Source organism: Sus scrofa, chromosome 13 (assembly GCF_000003025.6).
Source record: "Sus scrofa isolate TJ Tabasco breed Duroc chromosome 13, Sscrofa11.1, whole genome shotgun sequence".
Lineage (NCBI taxonomy): Eukaryota > Metazoa > Chordata > Mammalia > Artiodactyla > Suidae > Sus > Sus scrofa.
In genome coordinates, this window is record NC_010455.5 from 23,566,887 (window position 1) to 23,586,895 (window position 20,009).

Genomic DNA, 20,009 nt, shown 5'->3' on the forward strand with positions numbered 1-20,009 from the left:
TTTGTTATTAGGAACTTCCAATTTGGACAGTCACCAGGGAAGATCCTTGGAAACCAAGCCAAAGTCTCTTATTTGTCATAGTTTGGCTTGCCTTGGCAGGGAGGTGGGGTGGGGGGGAGAGAAAGAAACAAAAGCTGGAGGCAGCTTCTGAAGGTTCCTAAAGCTATTAATTTAGTATAGACATTTGACTAACATGTCTCTAATTACTACATTCCCCAATGACATGAATCTCAGACTATTGACATTTTTGACCTGCTAGTAGTTTGGGGGTAACTTGTGCTATAGGCAAGTGCCCCATGACCAATGGGGCCCCACTGAGACAATTTTTGCTCTACCCTTTGCGGTCTGCTCTCTTTGCCCCCTAGGAAGAGCTCCTCTTTTGCCCAATAAGAAACCACTCTCCATCATGGCTAGGGCACAGAGTAAAAATCCATGCCTATTTCATCTGCCCCATGAATACTTGGGGCCTTCTTACTGGTTATTATGTTATGGGAAGAGCAGGCCACATATGGTGAAAATGTGTCTGGGTGCATCAGCAATCTCTCCTCATAAAGAGTATATTTTTCAAGTTGTGCATCCACAGGTAGGTCCAGACTAGTCTAGGTGAACCCAAGCTCATCTCTGGGTTGCATGAACACCTCTTCTGTCTTGGGACTGCTCTTGGCTATTGATGCATTAAAACCACATTTAAAAAAATTAATAATCTTATTGTTTCAGGATTCAATTGGAGGAAGGCTTTGTTGTTAACCCCTGAAGAAGGTATTGGAAAGAGTAGGCAAGGCCTGATTCTATCGTGTGGAAGAGGCAACTGTGCAAAGGATATGAGTGGACAGACACTTTGATGGCTGTTCTTCTGATCAGGTTGAAAGGACTGAATAACCACAGGGCCCGAGTGGCACTAAATCTGGAAATGGTCCTCCCTTTGTTCAGCACCATAAATGTCTAAAATAAAACACAACAGGAGGGGAACCTCCAGTGAGAAACATGCATCCTCACCCAACCAAGGGCTGAGTGTGAGATCATCCTAGTCTCGTGAGCAAGTGGGGCTCTGGAAACTGTGGGTCAATGAGAGGTAATTGGAAAGACAGAGAGTTAGGGAGGATCAGGAACTAAGAATTGTATCCTCACGCTCCTAGTAAGACCTGAAGCCCCATGGCTGACCGCATCAGGATGGGACTCTGAGAGTGTCCAGTGAACAGACAGCTGACCTCAGGGCGGGTGAATGCATCATGCCCGTGGTAAGGTTTATGGCAGCAGAAGGATGGAGTTCTGGTTGCATGTAATTCTCTTCTGCTTAGTGGATCATCCCTGGTCTGTGATGGTCCTTCTGTTTTCCACCTCCTAGGTCTCCTCTTCTAAATTCTTTACCATTCCCTCCTTTGAGCATCTAGAGGAATGAGGGCTCTTGGCAGGTGAGAGGAGAGAGAAACATTCCAGTGTCTTTTTAATTTTTTAATTTTTTTGTTTTTTAGGGCTGCACCTGTAGCATATGGAAGTTCCCAGGAAGTTCCCAGGCTAGGGGTCAAATCAGAGCTACAGCTGCCAACCTATGCCACAGCCACAGCAACACTGTATCAGAGCCTCATCTATGACCTACACCATGGCTCAAGGCAATGCTGGATCCTTAACTCACTGAGCGAGCCAGGGATTGAACCCACAACCTCATGGTTACTAGTCATATCTGTTTCCACTGTGCTACAATGGGAACTCCTCAGCACCTTTTTTATTTTCTCTATAAACCATAATTGAAGGGATGATTCCTGCCCCTCCCATATCCCAAACATACACAGAGCACTTTTTCAGCTGTGTAGAATGTCCAAGATACAATACAAACACAATAATTGTCATGAAATAGCTCTCATTTAAACCAGTGGTTCTCAAACTTTGATTTAGGACTCTTTTTTTTTTTTTTTTTTTTCTTTTTATGGCTGAACCTTCTGGCAAATATAAGTTTCCAGGGCAGGGGTTGAATCTGAGCTGCAGCTGGGGCCTATGCCACAGCCTCGGCAACACCACATCCAAGTGACATTTGCGGGCTACACTGCAGCTTGTAGCAACGCTGGATCCTTAACTCACTGAGTGAAGCCAGGGATCAAACCCACATCCTCACAGAGACAATGTCGGGTCCTTAACCTGCTGAGCCACAATGGGAACTCCTAGGACTCTTTTATACTCTCAAAAATTATTGAGGACCTCGATGATCTTTTGTTAATGTTTATAATTTTTGCTTATACCATGTGTGTGTATGTGTATATATATGTGTGTGTGCATATATATCTATAATATATATAATATTAGAAATGAAAAAGATAGGACATTTTAAAACACAGGAGTATACCAACATACAGTAACAGCATCTGCTAAACAGATATGATCCTCCATCAATAGTCTCTATGTTCACTATTGTATGTTCATAAAAAGGTGTCAGTGAAAAAGACAAATGTCATTCTAAATATCATTAAGAAATAGTTTTGTTTTTTTTTTTTTGTCTTTTTTTTTGTTGTTGTTGTTGTTGCTATTTCTTGGGCCGCTCCCGCGGCATATGGAGGTTCCCAGGCCAGGGGTTGAATCGGAGCTGTAGCCACCGGCCTACACCAGAGCCACAGCAACGCGGATCCGAGCCGCGTCTGCAACCTACACCACAGCTCATGGCAACGCCGGATCGTTAACCCACTGAGCAAGGGGCAGGGGCCGAACCCGCAACCTCATGGTTCCTAGTCGGATTCGTTAACCACTGCGCCACGACGGGAACTCCAAGAAATAGTTTTGAACTCCTGAACCCACTAAAGGGGTTTTGGGAACCCCTGGGGTTTTGAGATCATACTTTGAGGACCACTGGTTTAAATCATCCTGATTTCGGTTCCCTTTCCCTGTTCTAACCTACCCCCCATCCTCAAGATCTTTGCTCCCCACTTGCATAGAGAGCAATACCTCTGGATATCTGAGGCCAGAATTCATCCAAGAGATCAGCCAACTTCCTCTAAAAACTCCACAGCAGTTGTCAGTATTTTTGAGGATTTGGGTTTAATTAACCACTACCATAAATATCATAGTGATTCACAGAGGGCTTTGAGGAGGTGGGTTAGTTATTTATTTATTTTTTTCATTAACTGAGTCCAGCTGACAGCCACATCACCCACGGTATAGGAGGATTCCTGGGCTGGGTGGGACAGAGAATTCCTCTCCCAGAGCTGATAACGGCCATTCCAGCCAGAGCCCTTACCCGATGTGTGCTGTAGAAGGGGTCCAGATCCTCCAGCGGCTCCCCAACCAGCTCTGCTGGGAGCTCACCATAGAACTTGGGCAGCTGGTTGCAGGCTTTCAAGTCTAGCTGGGGCCGAGCCTTCTCTTTCTGGCCCTTCTGCACCCTGGGCTTCTCTTTGGTTTTCTTTACTGCTTGCTTGGCAGCAATTCGCTTTTCAATCTCCACCAGGGACTCCGGAGTGAATCGACGAAAGTTGGTAGTTTCCAGGATCCCAAAGGGGAATTCCATCTTCTCATTCTTCTTCAGGAAGAATTTATACTCTTATGAGAGTGGACATAACCACAGAGAGGTAACAGCCTGCCTCCTGGCCCTCTCCCTCCCACTTTGCTTGCTGGAACACCACCCTCCACATTTCAGTTCCTTCCTTAACTCACATTCAGTTCCCCCAGGACCCCACTGCCCCTTCAGCATTCTCAGGGGAGGCTGTTTATTCTACCCTACTCCAGATAACTCAGGGATGTACCTATGCTCTCCATGAGCTTCTAATCATTGCTCCTCCATCATTTTTGTAACCCACCATCACATCACCAGATCCAGCCATACTGCCCTCTCTCCTCCTTTCTATGACCACTGAGTAGCAGGCACTCTTCTGCATTCATCAAACACTTTGGTTCAAGCTGAGTCTCATCCTACTTTCTCACCACAATCTTTTATTATTGACATTTTCAACACTTCTTCCCTTCTCTGAACTATGTGTGGACCCCCAGGTGGCTTGATCTTTGTCTGTGGTGGAACACTTCTCTCCTTTTCTGGATCAGATCCCAGAGTCCACCATTTCGACCATTCCCTTGTCCTTATCCTAAATACACAGCCCAGGTCAATCTGATGAGTTTGTTTCAGGTTTCTATGAATCTGGACCCTTCAAGGGTGATGGGAAACATCAATGCTCCTTGGGAACCTTATGCTTTCCCTAGGCAGCAGTTTCTTGTGGTCTAATATTTCAAATATTCTTCATCTGTACTAACCACTATTCCCCACTTCCCTTTGCAGTAAGACACTGACCACCTTCTCTCTCTCATGAAGAAAACCTAACTCCCTCAACTTCATGCCCCCAAACCTCCAGCTTACTTGGATCTACACTTTTCTTTCTTCCCTCCTTCCAGTCTGGGGGAATATTACCCCTCATTCTGGCTGAGGGCAATATTTTCCTTCTGCACTGGATCTTTCTCTCTCCCTACTTGTCTGCTTGTTCCTTCCTATCAGCATTTAGATATGCTCAAGTCTACCTCAACTTTAAAAACTTTCACCTGGCACATAGCTCACCCAGTTCTTCCCCCTCCTCTCCTCCTATCTTCTTCTGAATTTTATAATGGACTCATTTCCACTCACGTCTCCAGTCATTCTTCAGTTTTATCAGCTTGATGTCTGTGTCCACTACTTCACTAAAATGCTTCCTTGCAAGGACAGCAGAAACCTTCTTGTGGCTAAATTCAGGGGAAACTTTTCAATTGTTATCTTGATGGGGTCATTGGATATTTTGACTACCTCCTTTTCCTTGAAACACAATCTCTCCTCAAGTGCTATGGCATACTCCATCTCCATCTCCTCACTTTCTCCCATATGTGACTGTGACTCTTGGGGATCTACATAACACTTTTAAAATTTTTTGCATGTTAATAATAATAACATCAATAGTACTGATAATAGCTAGCATTTACAGAGATCCACTATATTCCAGATTCTGGATTAATAAATTTGCATGCATTGGAGTTCCCGTTGTAGCTCAGTGGTTAACGAATCTAACTAGGAACCATGAGGTTGCAGGTCCGATCCCTGGCCTTGCTCAGTGGGTTAAGGATCTGGCATTGCCATGAGCTGTGGTGTAGGTCGAAGACGCGGCTCAGATCCCACATTGCTGTGGCTCTGGTGTAGGCCGGCAGCTACAGCTCTGATTGGACCCCTAGCCTGGGAACCTCCATATGCCATGGGAGTGGCCCAAGAAATAGCAAAAAGACAAAAGAGATTTGCATGCATTATCTCTAATATATAAATAAGAAACCAGATTGGCAAAGTTAACTTTCCCAAAATCACATTCCTAATAAGTGGCAGGGCAGGTGCTCTTTCCTGGGTCTGACACCACCTCCTGAGAGCATCTCATCCATACTCATGGCTTTAGTTCTCCTCTATACACAGATTACTGTGTCTTCATCCTCAGCCCCTATTAAAACCCTGGAACTCAGGCCCTAATTTGACATTTCTACTTGAATGTCTACTGGGCACCTCAAACTCAACATGCCCCAAACTGAACTTATTATCTTGTCTCCACTCCTATCTAATACCTACTTCTCCTCTAAGGCTCTCTTCTTCTTTGAACGGCCCCCAATTGCCTATTTCTGTCCCTGTCCACAATCTAGGTATCATCATGATGCCTTTTCTATTCACTCCCACATCCAATCAGACATCCAATGTTTTTGGTTCCATCTCATTAGGATCTTCTCTCCATGTTTCTTTAGCCTCTCCATCATACTGGTGGTTCAATCACTGTCATGCAATGATCCCCCCCCCAGGTATCCTTTTGTTTCCATTTTAGTTCTTTCTTATCTATTCTCTAACCGTAACCAAAAGGTCTCTCTAAAATGCATATCTGATTATATTATATTTTATTCAAAATTCTTCTAAATCTCCCCACAGGACTCAAGATAACCCAAACTGTGTGCTTACCTCTCCAGCACTGTGGTTGTCATACAATTATTATTGGTTTATCCTTGAATCTGACCCATTATTTTTCATTTTTAGACCTTCCATGTTCTATTTCCTTTGCCTGAAATTAGTCCCTCACCTTGCTTTGCCTTATTAATCCCCTTTCACTCTTGGTTTTGAGATAACTCCTCCATTTCTGACCCTTATATGAAATCTGTGTTAAGTTTCCCATTTCTGCTCCCATAAGTCACTGCATTTTCTCTGTAAATCTCTGATTTGTGATTGCTGTTTTCTTTTCTATTTTTCTCATTCAATGTAAGCTCATTGAGGGAACAATTTATCCTGTTAGTTGCTGATTTTCCAGGCCATAGCATTTAGTGTCTAGCATTTAATAAATACTCAGTAGATATTTGTTAAACGAATAGTATTTTTGAGTTTTAGGGAAACGGGGAAGAGAAATCACCAGTGCCTGGACTGTGACACCAGGGTGGATAGAAACTAACCATATCCCATGTTACTAGTGTGTGTGGGGGTGGGTGGGGGGTTCTGTTCACTAACAACTTAAGGCAGGCATTCCTAAAATCCACCCTGATCTGGATAAAATTTGTTCTCCAAGGAGAACAGTGAAGGCTGGAATTTGGAGGGCTGCAGGGGTGAAGAGGTGCTGAACATTACAGAGATGCTGTAGCCAGAAAGGAAGAAGAATAAGGATATGGCAGTGTCATAGAAAATTAGGAAGAGAAGTTTTATCCTAGCGGTGGGAATAATTTAATTCATGGAGACTCAGAAGGAGCATAAATAAGTACCATGGAGTGGAAAGAATGTGACTAGAGTTTGAGTTACTGAAAGAGAGTGGTTGGAACATGGATGTACTACAAATACAATTAAACTAATTATGAGGGGTACCCAAAGTGCAGAACCATGATAATGAGCTGCTTCAGGTTCTGCTTCCATGACTTGGTTGCCCGTTGTTATTAGGATGTCACTAGGACTGAGAATGTAGTTGGACATTTCATGGATGAATCGTGAATGTGACCAAGCTGGTACTGAGTAATTTTAACCAAGCCATTGACACATCTGACTGAAACTGTTTTGTGTGGTGCTGAGAGTGTGGTTAGGCTCTTTAGTTAGTGGAATGAGCAATCTAGTTAGGTTTAACACTGGAGATATTGCTTGGGTCTCTGTGCTAATGGGAACATGGAATTAAATGTCCCTATTTTGAGGGATGTGGCTAGACTAGTCAAGACTTAGAGCAACCCCTAAAGTGTCAGCATTTTAGATAGTTGATGATACTGATATATGTCTAGCTGAGCTGTCCATTGCCCTGAAAATTTTAATTGTTAGGCATATGATTGGAACAACAAGGAAATTGGACAGGTGAGTAAGCTGTCTATAGTGGTGGAAGTGTGACCACATTATCCATGCTCCTGCCCAGTAGTCAGAGATTGAACGTCAAGTATCTGGGACATCAGAAAAATATCACTGAGCCATCTTTGAGGTTGAATAGTTCTGAGTTGCCCCTGGTACTAAAGGAGTGGGGCTATGGGAATCCTTGCTGAGCATAATTGACCTCCAAGTGATTCAGAGTTAAGAGCTAGCTAATCTGTTGTCCAAGGATGGAGTATAATAAAAAGTATTTACAGTGTGGAGAAAATGGCATGTGCTGTCCGTAGTGCTGAAAGAGCAAGGTGGTGCTAGAATGGAGTTGAGCTGTCCATGGTGCTGAACAAGAATTGTGGGGATGGTTGAGAGCTGAGTGGGAATGGTTTTCTATGGGGCTTGGTGAGTAACTGACCTGTTTGTAGTGCTCAACGAGTGTACAAGGCTAAAGTGCTGAGAATAATCAAATTTACGTGGGTAATAAAATGGAAGAAAAGAGTAATTCAAGGAAGAAAGAAATGTGGGGGTTTGGGGGGGGGGGAAAATGCCTAACAAGCATTTAATCAAAACATCTCTGCCCACCAGAATGGCGATCCAAATGAAGCAGAAAAAGAGAAAAATATTCTTTGTCAAGGGTCTTTGTCTCCCAACCCAAACCCGCTGAAACTAGAATCAGAATGAGGGGAAATATTTTGGTGAATAAGGAAGAAAACAAGTTCATCATCACATGAACTGGGAATTCAGCTCCAGAAATTCAGGATGGTGGATTGAGTCAGTTATAGAGACTTAGAGTCATAATTATTAAAAAAAATTAAGAACCAAGGGAGAGAGTGTGGTTTTGTTAAAATAGCCCTGGAATTGGAGAGAAGCTTGAGTTCTGACACTAACTAGGTTTTTTGAATTGTCTTACCCTCACTTCTTTGATTTGTGAACTGGAGATAACATCTGCCTTGCTAATCTAACACTGCTGTTGAGAGAATCAAATAATGTATGTGAAAGCATTTTGTAAGCTAAGTGCTGTGCAAATGCACAATGTAACTTTAATAGTTCCCATTACACATGAGATTTAATAGCCGATAGCTACTTAGCCTATTTCAATTCCACACCACTAGCACACAAACTAAATAAACATTTCTTAGCATACAAACTAAATAAACATTTGAGATCATTTACAATTAAACACAGTGTTAAATACTCATAATGTTTCTACTTTATTTTTCTCTTCCCATCTTTAGTGTATGAATACTTTTGAATATAGTTCAGCTGGCCAAAGTAAATGTTTACTTAATGAGATGATACGAATTACAATATACTCAAGAATCTCAAAGGAATTCATGCTATAGATAAGAGTTTTTATTTAAAACATATAGACTCTTTTTACTTTCTCCTATTCCTAATACCCTCCCTATCAGAATTCCTATCCTATTCAACAGGTCCCTATCAGAGTAAATCACTAACAGACCTTCAGAATTCTTAGATGAGGAGCCTGGCAAGCACCATGAGTCCTTATAATTTTTAAAACTGGCTTAACATGCCCAGTTATATTTAAGTAAGCTAAAGATTTTGTAAGGATAAAGTGCAAGCTTGATTCAACAAGAATATTGAAATCACCACATAGACAATTATTTGTCATCTATCTGTAAGTCCTGGTAGGCAGCAGAATTGTAGCAGTCAATATCATAACTGATTAAGGGTTTTTTTTTTTTTTAGAAATGATGGGGTCCCCTAGCATCAGGTTTAACTAGAAAGCATAATATCACAAGTGACATCGTAACAAATGCTCCCTTTAGTATATGTCCTAACTCTTTAACACACTCTAATATGCCTTTTGCAGCTCCTTTCACTAAAGCTTTTTCTAAATTGTAAATGACTTCCAGGGTGCCAAATTCAGATGAACTGTCAGATCTTGACTTAGTTTCTTCTCAGCAGGATTTGACACCATTGACTACTCTCTTTTTCTTGAAATCCTCTTTCTTTGTTCTGAGACTTCATATTGAAGACTTCTTTTCTATCTGGCTTTTAAATATTGGAGCTTCTTGGGGTTCTGTCCTAGCCTTCTTCTTCATCCCCTCTAAGGGAAACCTGATCTCTTCCTGTGGATTTAACATCCACTCAAACTTCTCTTTGTGCCAAACCTGGTATCTGTCTGTTCTTTATGGATCTTCATCTAAACTGACTTCTTCCTTATTTTGGTAAAATGCACCATCAAGCACCTGCTTGATGCCCACATCATAAACCTGTAGGCTCTTTCTCTCTCTCACTCTCCACATGTACTCTAATCACCTAGCCCAGCCATCTTTTATCTGGTCCCTATGTTTGATCACTACCTGGTCTCTCTGCATATTCTGTTTTGCCTACATACATAGCAACCAACACAATCATTTTAAAATGGATGATAACTCCTCTGATTATACCTTTCAAAAGCTCCCCAAGCCCTTAAGACAGTGTCTAAATTCATTCGCACAGCATATAAGGCCTGGCATGACCTGGTCCCTTCCCATCACCTCCTTCGATATCACTCTCTCCTCCCATATCTATCCTGGACTTCTTCCAATTACTCAGATTCACCAAGTTCCTTTCTGCTTTGGTAGCTTCACAGGTACATTTTTTTTCCTCTTCAATAATACATTTTCTATCCCTTTTTCATGACGGTTTCTATTTTTCTTTCCATTTAGTTCAAATATCACTTCCCCAGCAGCTTTTCCTGACCCTCTGAACTAGTTTTCTTTGTTACTCATTTGCACAGCAGCCTATACTTTCAGAGTAGCCATTTATTTCAGTAATTATCTGTTCGGTGTCTGCTCCTATGCTAGGAAGTAAGCTCCTTGATGCCAAAGACCATGCCTATCATTTCCCCTGCTGTACGCTAGCACCTAGGATGATGTGACACATGTAAGTGATCGAAAAATATTTCTTGAGTAAAGGAATAAATGAATGAATGATGCTTTCTTAGAGACAGGCTATTTTAGAGGAGGGTTATGAATGTGACCATAGTTCCTGTTGTCAGTGTACCTGCCTTGACCTTAGAGTGAAAAAGATTGTTCCTACCCTCCAAAGAAGGTGACTATGACTGGGCTTCTCTGGATGGAAGGAGTAGCCTGGATCTGTACACAGAGGCAAGATGCCTAAAGTGAGGGGAAGATAACTAAAGGAGAATTCAATTACATTTACCAAGAAAGAGTCATTGCAATGCAGTGGAAAGAACAATGATTTTGGAGACAGGAGACCTGGGCTCCACCCTGGACTTTCTGCTGACTTGCTTTCTGATATTGAGTTGTTGTTTGTCTCTGAGTAGGAGTTATCACACAGGAAGATGAGAAAATGCCCTATGGTGGGCCTTGTGAGTGCCAGTGTCTTATGAATTTGGAAGTATGGCTTTGAATCATTATGGCTTTGACTCATTCTGAGGGTGATCTTGCAAGGAAAGCAAGGTTTTGTCTCGTTAAGGACTAGGTAGTTTCCGTGAAGACAGGCTAACTTTGCAATAGCAAACATCAAGATTGGGTTTGATTGTGCACCTGGCAGAAGTATTTCTCCAACATGATTGATATGTTTAGTTGCCTTCTGGATGTAACTCCTGGAGGAATAAGAGGATTGCCCTTCATATTTATTTTAGTTTTTGACTCTAGGGAATGAAAAGCAACAGATCTTTGTTCTCTTGGCTACAGTCAAATGTGAACATGGCCTTGTTCCTTTAAGATTTAGGGGTTCTCTCTTGAAAATACCATAGCTTAGAAGTGCTTAGCTGAGCTCCAGGAGGTTTCAGGGTAAGTCAGGAAGACTTAGCTCTTCCTTATTCTGTCAAATATTCAGAAAGTCTTCCATTCTCAGTAATTGCTAAAGGCTTACTATCATTTAACACTATTGAATGTGATGGAGGGTGGGGTGGTGCAGAGGCAAAAACATTGGACCAGAAGTCACAAGACTGGAGTCCCAGCCACAGGTCTGTAAAAAACTATGTTCAGACAAAAACAAAAAACAAAAAATAAAAAAAGCCATGTTTCTTGTTTTGGGAGCCTTTGAGTCTTCTCAGAGAGAAAAGAAACCCTAACAAGAGGAAATAATTGGAAAAAATAAGGGCTAAATTATGCAGTTCTGACCATGGAGTTTTAGGCCATGACAAGTGCCTGAAGAAGGGCATGACCAACTAGATGAGAAAAACTGGAGAAGGCTCATTGTTTTAGAGTGTTTTTATGACTGTATGTATCACAATATGAATTTCACATGCTCTAGCTAGGAAAGGCATGAGTGAACTCTGGGCTAAGGGGCCTTAAAGAATATGCAAATTCACATTCAGGCTGATGGCTCCCACTGGAGCATTTTCTCTCTGTGTCTGGCCTCAGCTGAACACCTCTTAAAAGCAAGTGGCACCTATATGAGGTCCCTTTCCATGAGGCAATTATATAGCTGTTAATCTTCTTAAACATTAATTATTTTAGAGTCAAATACATTTCTCATGAACAGTAATCCCCCTTTTTCCTTGCTAAGTTTCTAAAGAAAATATGTGCAAATTCCGACAGGTAGAAATGGGTTTTGGACAAGTTTCTAAGGCAAGAACACTCTGAATATTATGTAAATGCCAACCAACATAATGCAGCCCACTGGTTTATTCCAGGGAAGAAAAAAGGTACTCGGAAAATCTGGTGCTGCTGCATGGCTCTTGACATTGAAGGAATCTGTCTTTTGTCCACAAATCACATTGTGATCCTCAAATTCTACTTTTAAATGGCAAATTCTGACAAAAATAGTGTATCTCCTTTTAGGCCACTGCTTAAATGTCACTTCATCAGAGATGTCTTCCTTGATCTTACCTTTCTAAACTAAGTGCCTTCATGATGATCTCCCAAAGAATCCTGTTTTTTCCTGACACTTATCACAGTTTATAATTATATTTATTTGTGTGTTTGTTTAATATTTGTCTGCCTCAGTAGTGTAAGTCCTGTGAGGGCAGAAACAAATTTATTCTGCCCACAGCTCTGTGCACCCCCCCCCAGTGCCTGGCACAGTGTACAGCATGAAATATTATCATTAAATAAAAAGGAGGTTTCAGTGAAATAGTCATATTTTTTGGGGGGGGGCTGCATCCACAGCATGCCAAAGTTCCTGTACCAGAGATCAAACCCATGCCACAGCAGCAACTTAAGACGCAGCAGTGACAATGCTGGATCCTTAAGCTGCTGAGCCACCAGGGAATTCCCCAAATAGTCACATTTTAAAACCTGCATTTCGCATGCTTAGTGGTTCAGATCTTTTAAAATGTAATGTGTGATTTCAACCAATATTTGAGTCCTCTGAAATTTTTTAATGCTTTTGTACCTCTCCCTCAAGATAACAAAATATTTTCCATTGGTTAAGAAACCAGTATACAGAGAGGCAACATAGTATGATGGTTAAGTTTTTGGATTTTGGTCTTTTAGGGCCGCACCTGCTGCATATGGAAGTTCCCAGGTTAGGGGTCAAATCGGAGCTATAGCCTCCAGCCTTTGCCACAGCCACAGCAATGCCAGATCTGAACCATGTCCATGACCACGTTACACCACTAAGTGAGGCCACAGATTGAACCCATGTCCTCATGGATGTTAGTTGGGTTCATTACCTCTGAGCCACAATGGGAACTCCAGGTTCTTGGATTTTGGAACCAGACCATCTGACTTAAGTCTCTATTCTCCAAATTACTAGCTGTGGGACATTGGGAAGTTAACTTCTCTAGTTTTCTCATTAGGCATCATAAGAGCACTATGTGGTAATCATGAAATTAAGTGCTTAGAACAATGCTTAACTACAGTGCTTAGAACAATGAGTAGAATATAAGAAGTATATATTAATTTTGCTGTTAATATTATTACTACCCAAGGGAATATAATTATTAAGTAATTGACCAGGAAGTGCTACATAATCCATCTGATTTCACATCAAACCATAGTTTCCCTGAAGTACAACTGCCTCTAATTGACAGGTAAAGATTCTGAGACCCAGATGGATAATGGATCTTATCCAAGTTCTCCAGATAGAAGGAGGCAGAGCTGGGACAACAATGCAGATATCCCAGTACTTTGTATATCCAGCACCCATGCTGTCAGTTTCCCCAAGATCCCTTTCTCCCATCCCCATTCTCATGTTCCACAGAGCCAGGACTGGAATATACAGGAGCAGGAGATGCAGTGCTTGGATGAGCATCAAACCAGTGCACCAGCCAGGACATTTTGAGCTGACCCTATTATTAACCCATTTCTACAAATAAGGCTCTCAAGCCTTGAGGCTGACACAGCCAAGGTCAGAGAATACTGGGGACCTAAGTCATTATACTTATCTGTTCTGCTCAGAAGATAGAGAATAAAAATATTAACACTGACTCTTTGGAGGGATTAATCTTGGTGATTTCTTTTAAATTAGAGGGATAATATACATACACCAAGTAAATAAGAGGCACTAATTTTTTTTTGGCCATGCCCATGGCATGTAGAAGTTCCCAGGCCAGGAATCTAATCTGTGCCACAGCTGTAACCAGAACCACAGCAGTAACAACACTGGATCCTTAACCCATTGAGTCACGAGAGAACTCCAAGAGGCACTAATCTTAACATTACAGTGTGGTGTGTGGTGCTTTTTTTTAAACATGCAAGCACCTGTGTAACTACTACCAAGACCAAGATAGAGAATATTTCCTACACCCCAGAAGACTCCTTTGTATAACCACTACTCTGACCTCTGTCATCGGAGTTGGCTCTTTTTGGGTATTTCTGATCCTTTGCCTAAGTCTCTTCACCCCATGCGCAGTAAACCACCTCCCTCTACCTATCTAAAGTCCACCAACTATTTAAAGCCTCTCTCTTCCTGTAGCATCCTTGATTTGTCCTGCCTGTCAGCTCTGTGAGCAGCTCAAATAATAATAATAATAATAATACCATGACTCACTCCATCTCCTTTTGCCTAGGATTATGTCTAATGTAAGGTCAAGTTCACACTTGCTGATGAATCCATGCCAAGCTTTGAGGGTGTTGGCCCCTACCTACAGAGTATGAACAAAGCACCTCCAGCAGAGTTTCCCTCCTGTCACCTGGGAGCCAGTCAGTGCCAAGTGGCAGAAGGAATGCCCACATGCAGCAGGGAAGCTGAGTTCCTGCTCCTTGTGCCGGTAACCCCTATGTGACCTTGAATAATGGATGGGCTTTAAAAATAAGTCACTAAAACTGAAACTCCAGGTCTGAGTTTATCTATACAACTGGGGCATTGGACTAAATAATAATAGGAATAGTAGCTAACAGGCTGGGCTAAGTCCTTTATACATCCTCCTGTTTAAACTTTGAAGTCATCTTGTAAAATAGGTATTACTATGGTCATTTTGCAGTTGAGGAAACAGAAGGAAGTGGGGAGAGTTGCCTAATGTGTTAATAAATAGTAAAGCTGGGACACCATCCAAGGTCTGCTCATCTCATAGGACTGTGTTCTTAGTGCCTGGACTCTCTACCTGCCTGTGGTCATTGTGACCTCTTCCTGCTCTTCTGATCCAGTTCATGAAACATGACTCTAGTTCTCTTTGAAGAGCCAGGGGAAAGCACAGAAATGTATAGCAAGGAAAGAAGAGTGACCCTGGGGTCTATTGAGCACAATAGACCACAGTGACATCTTCCCCAAGGACAAAGAATTCTAAGCCTCCCAGAATTGATGCCAGCAGGCAAGGGAGAGAATACACTTGATTGAAGCAGGAGAGTGAGAGAAGGTGCTGTTGTATTTGAGTCTTTTTTCCATATGATCCAGAACCCCAAGCCATGATTTTAATTCAGGAAGCATTTACTGAGCCACTAGAGTGTGCAAAGTTGTAATGGGGGGTATAAAAATCAAGGAGGCTCAGAACCTGCCATTCAGAAACTCACTAGAGGACATGTACCATACAAATAAATATAAACAAAGTGGTGAGGCAGAAGCAGAGAAGGGTAGAGAGGGCATCATGTCTTTTGGGAGAATGAGGTCTATCCAGAACTCTGAAGGACAGGTAAGATCTGGGCAGAAAGTGATCATACAGAAAGGGTGAGGCTGGTGATGAAGACTGTATGAGGTTGGGCCGGCAATCACAGAGGGGGAAGGGGCAGAGTTTCTTTCTTGGGCTCAGGAGGCATGCACTCTAAGTTTATGGTACTGGCTTATATGTGGGACCAAGAACAGGTCTATTCTGAGATTGGGGGAACTAATGGGAACTGTGAAGCTGCTGCTTATAAAAAAGCCAAGGTCTCAGGAGTCTTGTTTTTTTTTTTGGGGGGGGTGACATGCCTGAGCATGTGGAAGTTCTGGGTCAGAGAATGAACCCAAGCCACTGCAGTAATCCACTGTGCCACAAGGAATTCTTCACGAGTCTTGTTGAAGTGATTGGGCTCTGACACAAGCAACGATGGGCAGAGTTGTGATCACAGTTTTGCCTCCTCCTAAAATAGCATTTCTTGGCAATGTGAAAGACTCTTTATCTACCATTTACCATTACAAACCCTTCTCTTTTTCCATTTCTTCTTTTAATTTTTTTACTTTTTTTGCTTTTTGCTTTTTAGGGCTGACCCCTTGACATATGAAAGATCCCAGGCTAGGGGTCGAATCAGAGCTGCAGCTGCCGGCCTACGCCACAGCCACAGCAACACAGGAACTGAGCCATGTCTGCGACCTACACCACAGCTCACGGCAATGCCAGATCCTTAACCCACTGAGCGAGACCAGGGATCAAACCTGAGTCCTCATGGATACTAGTCAGGTTCATTACCAGCCACGATGGAACTCCTCTTTTTCCATTTCTTCTTAGACGATGATTTTCTTAAAACCATCCTTGCAGATAACTCTTACATATGCAAAAAATGCTGATGTTTCACTTAAAGTGCTTTTTCATTATTATTATTGTCACCAATACTTGATTGCTAAGTGGGTGGATAGGAACCCATAAATTATTTTTTAAGACCAATCTAAAATCCTCCTAACATTTGAAACCAACTTGCTGCCATTTCAAAACAAATTTTTCCATCAAACTAAAAGCAATTCATTTTGCAATGTCATTTTCTCTTTCCTCCCACACCATGCGGGTAGAAAGCTCAACCTTTAGGCTGCCACTACTAAAATACATACGTGTGGTTGCTTCTACCTGCTTCATTTTGCAAGCCCTTGAAAGTCTATCAGACTACACTTTAAAATCACAGCTACTTTTCTCTTTTTCTGGCACTGACCCAAGCAGGTTATCTCAAAGAGAAAATCATGATCAAGAATCAAATGTACACTAAGTGCCCTTGAACTGTGAGGGGGGAAAATGCCAGACAGAACCACATAAACTTCTGAATGAGTCATTCTTCTGGACTGCAGATTTGGGGCTAAAAAGAAAGCAGAGGAGGCTCTGGTTCAACCTATTGTCAGCTTTCTGAACATGTATAAATGCCCCCCTGAAGTTTGGAAGACACCCGTGGTCACTTGGGTTTGTCTTTAAAAAACAAAGAAACAAACAAACAACACACTACCTTAAAACAAGAATTTCTTGACCTCATTGACCATTAGAATGATTCTCCAGAATGTTCTGGAGAGCATTGAAAAAAATATAGATTCCTAGCAGTCACTCCTAGACTAGATTCAGTAGGCCTCAAGTGGGGTCCAGAAGTCTCTTCCTAAAAAGTTCTTCAGGTTTTTCTGATTTGTGAACAAGAGCAGAAACCACTGCTTTCAATCTTACCTGTATTTCTCTTATAAGAGGACTTGTTGCCTTGAGTTTGCAGCAAAACTTATCTCTGAAAGCGTGTATCACCTCCTACCCAAAGACCATGGATTCTCTACTTTCTATGTCCATTCTTATTTTAATTTTTCTCAACATCCCTAGGTTATTTGGTCTGTTACCACAGCTTTGGTAAAAATTTCTAAAATCACACGTACCAATAAAACACCTCTTTATATCAATGTGATTCTTTGAAGAGCATAAACTTGATAATAATGTGGCATGTAGATTTGATTGGTTTTGGATTTAGTCTTATTTTCCCCTCAATCCTTCAAAGGAAGGGAAAACTCCTTCAGAGGAGTTTTCTATACAAACAGATTAATGGTAAGTATTAAGAACTATGGGTGTTCCATTGGGAAGGTCATGTATTCAGATAGCCTACAAAACATGCTTCATTTTGGGATCATGGACAAAACCTATAATTCTTCCCATATCACCCCAAACATAAATCTTTACACCATTAGCCACGGACAGGTGCCACAAGCCCCACAGTCAAACCTTTGCCGCTCAATCTTGCTTGTCTTCTAGGTGAGGGATGGTCTCTTCTACCCCAGATCGCCTCCACTGGAAACCATAAGTCCTAGAACATACATTCAGCTTAACATTCAAGCATGGCAAAAAGAAATTCCAACTGATGTCTGTTCTGCCTGGAGGCTAGTGAGCAACTCTGTGAGGGGAGGTGAAGTCCAGGACCCCTGGTTTTGCAAAGACTTACGCTTCTTTGTCCTCAGGGAGGCGGTTCAGCCTGTCTGATGGGAACCTCGCTGTTGTTTACGGAACTGCAAAGAATCCTGCTTTCTTGGGTGTCATTCCCATTTCCCGTCACGAGATCCACTCTAGCTGCTGGTGCTCCAGAAAGTACTCTCCTTGGATGGAGGCAGGGCGTGGGGAGGGGGTGGAGAAGCTTATGTGTGATTAGATGGTAAAGCAACAAATGTGATTTTAAATGATCTCATGGGAAACACTGAAACCTGAGGAAGCAAAGAAGCTGCACTTTAGATAACAATGCCTCCAGCATCCACGATAAACTCCCAGCCTGAAGCAAGGCTGCCTCGATAGCTGGACAGGCAGTCCCCCTCCACTGATCCCAGATAGCAGAGTTGCATCCATTCACAGGGTATCTTCCTTGTCTCTATGTACTGCTTCCATAACAAACACTCACATTTATTAAAATGCTTTTATTTTCCTTCTCACAAATAAAACTTAAAACTTTTATTTGTATTCTTAAAAAAAATTAAATGAAAAACATAGTTGAGTAACTTTTCTATTCATGCATTCTCAGTAATAGGCTAGGTTTTATGAAAGAAGAGTTTGAAATTAAATTATAAAAAAGGTCTAAAATCTTAGATTTGGTAAAAGAAAAGAGCAGGAAAAAAAATAACCTGTTCCCATGGCCATGGGACCAAGAGGGAGGGAAGAGTGAAGCCAAGGGGAGTGAAGCAGCCCATCCTGACAGCTCTGAGACTGCTTGCTTCACCCTGGGCTGGCGTGGGAGTTGTCCCTCAAGGCCAGTTTACATTGCAGGAAATGCTGGATGTTTCAATGCATTATAACATCATTTATTCAAAACTTCCCAAATCAAACAAAGAGTGTCTTCTTCAGGTCATGATTCTATTCTCTCCCTGCAGGAACCAAAACTTTCAAAGGGACAGGCCAAGGAGGGCTGACCCCCTTGCCCCAAGGCTTAGGGTCAGGAGAAGGTTGGAGGCTTGAGGGTTTAAGTATCACAACAGCTCTGTGGTGATATCATATGATATTTGTATTTCTCTGTCTAACTTACTTCATTTAGTAAGGCCCCTCTTGCTGCAAATGGCATTGTTTCATTCTTTTTTTATGGATGAGTATTTGTTATTGTGCATATGTACCACATCTTTATCTACTCCTCTGTTGATGGACATTTAGATAGCTTCCATGTCTTGGCTATTGTAAATAGTGCTGCTATGAACATTGGGTGCATTATGTGATGTGATTTATAAAAGAAATATGTATTTGACCTTCATTCCCCCTGTTTTGGGCACAGAGCTCTTGAAACCCTTGAAATTTCCTGAGTGGTGAGAGCCATAAATGTGTCTCTTGTTATGTTAATGAAGTGACTTTTGTAGTGCACCTGAGAATAAGGCTGGTTTCAGGGAGAAGCATCTATGTATTAGAGGATTAGAGATTTTTGTCTTGTCCCTTAACCTCTGGGGATGGTACAGGGTTGGAGGTTGACTCAGTCACCAATGGCCAGTGACTTAATCAACTGTGCCTCTGTAATGAAGCCTCCATAAAACTTTAGGACTGAGGAGCTTCTGAGTTGGTGAACACATGGAGATTTGGGGAGAATGGGGCTGAGAAAGGGCATGGAGGCGCTGTGCCCCTTCCCCATACCCTGCCCTTTGTATCTCTTCCATCTGGCTGTTCCTGAGTTTCCTTTTATAATAAGGTGGTGGTCTAGTGAGCAAATGGGTACCCTGAGTTCTATGAGCCATTTTAGCAAATTATCCAACCCAAGGAACAGGGAGTAGGAACCTCTGCTTTATTGCTAGTTGGTGAGAAGGGCAAGTGACAACCTCGGCTTGCAATTGGCATCTGAAGGGGAGGTTAGTCTTGCAGGTCTGAGCCCTTAGCTTGTGGAATCTGATGCTCGCTCTGGGTAGACAGTATCAGAATTGAGTTGAATTGTGAGATACCCAGTTTACTGGTTGTTAAACACAGATTTGCTTGTTTGAGTGAGGAAAACCTCCTCCAACACATACATTGGACCTGGGCACTCAGGACACTTTTAAGTATTAAAGGAGAAGAATTATCTTCCAGAAAGTAACATCTTTTGCAAAGATTTATTTTGCTCTAGACAACAAGAGAATTATTTTCACCCTCTCTAACTCAACCTCTTCCTGCTTCATCCCAGAAATCTTCCTATACTGAGTAGACACTCATGAAAGTCTTCTTCCCCACTAAGTTACTAAGTTCCCCTGCTGTTACTAAGTAACTTCCTGCTGCGGTTTGTAG

At 42.0% G+C, this 20,009-nt stretch overlaps 1 protein-coding gene across 1 annotated transcript in view; it reads right to left on the minus strand.

Annotated features, from left to right (window-relative positions):
* The window catches only part of SCN10A (sodium voltage-gated channel alpha subunit 10), an 88,918-nt gene extending 85,350 nt beyond the window's left edge, over positions 1-3,568 (minus strand). Inside the window, exons 1-2 of the mRNA XM_021071677.1 lie at positions 3,224-3,568; positions 815-942 (exon numbers count right to left, since the gene is read on the minus strand). Coding sequence (XP_020927336.1) covers positions 815-942; positions 3,224-3,493 — 398 coding nt within the window. The 5' untranslated portion in view covers positions 3,494-3,568. The remainder of the gene's footprint in view (positions 1-814; positions 943-3,223) is intronic.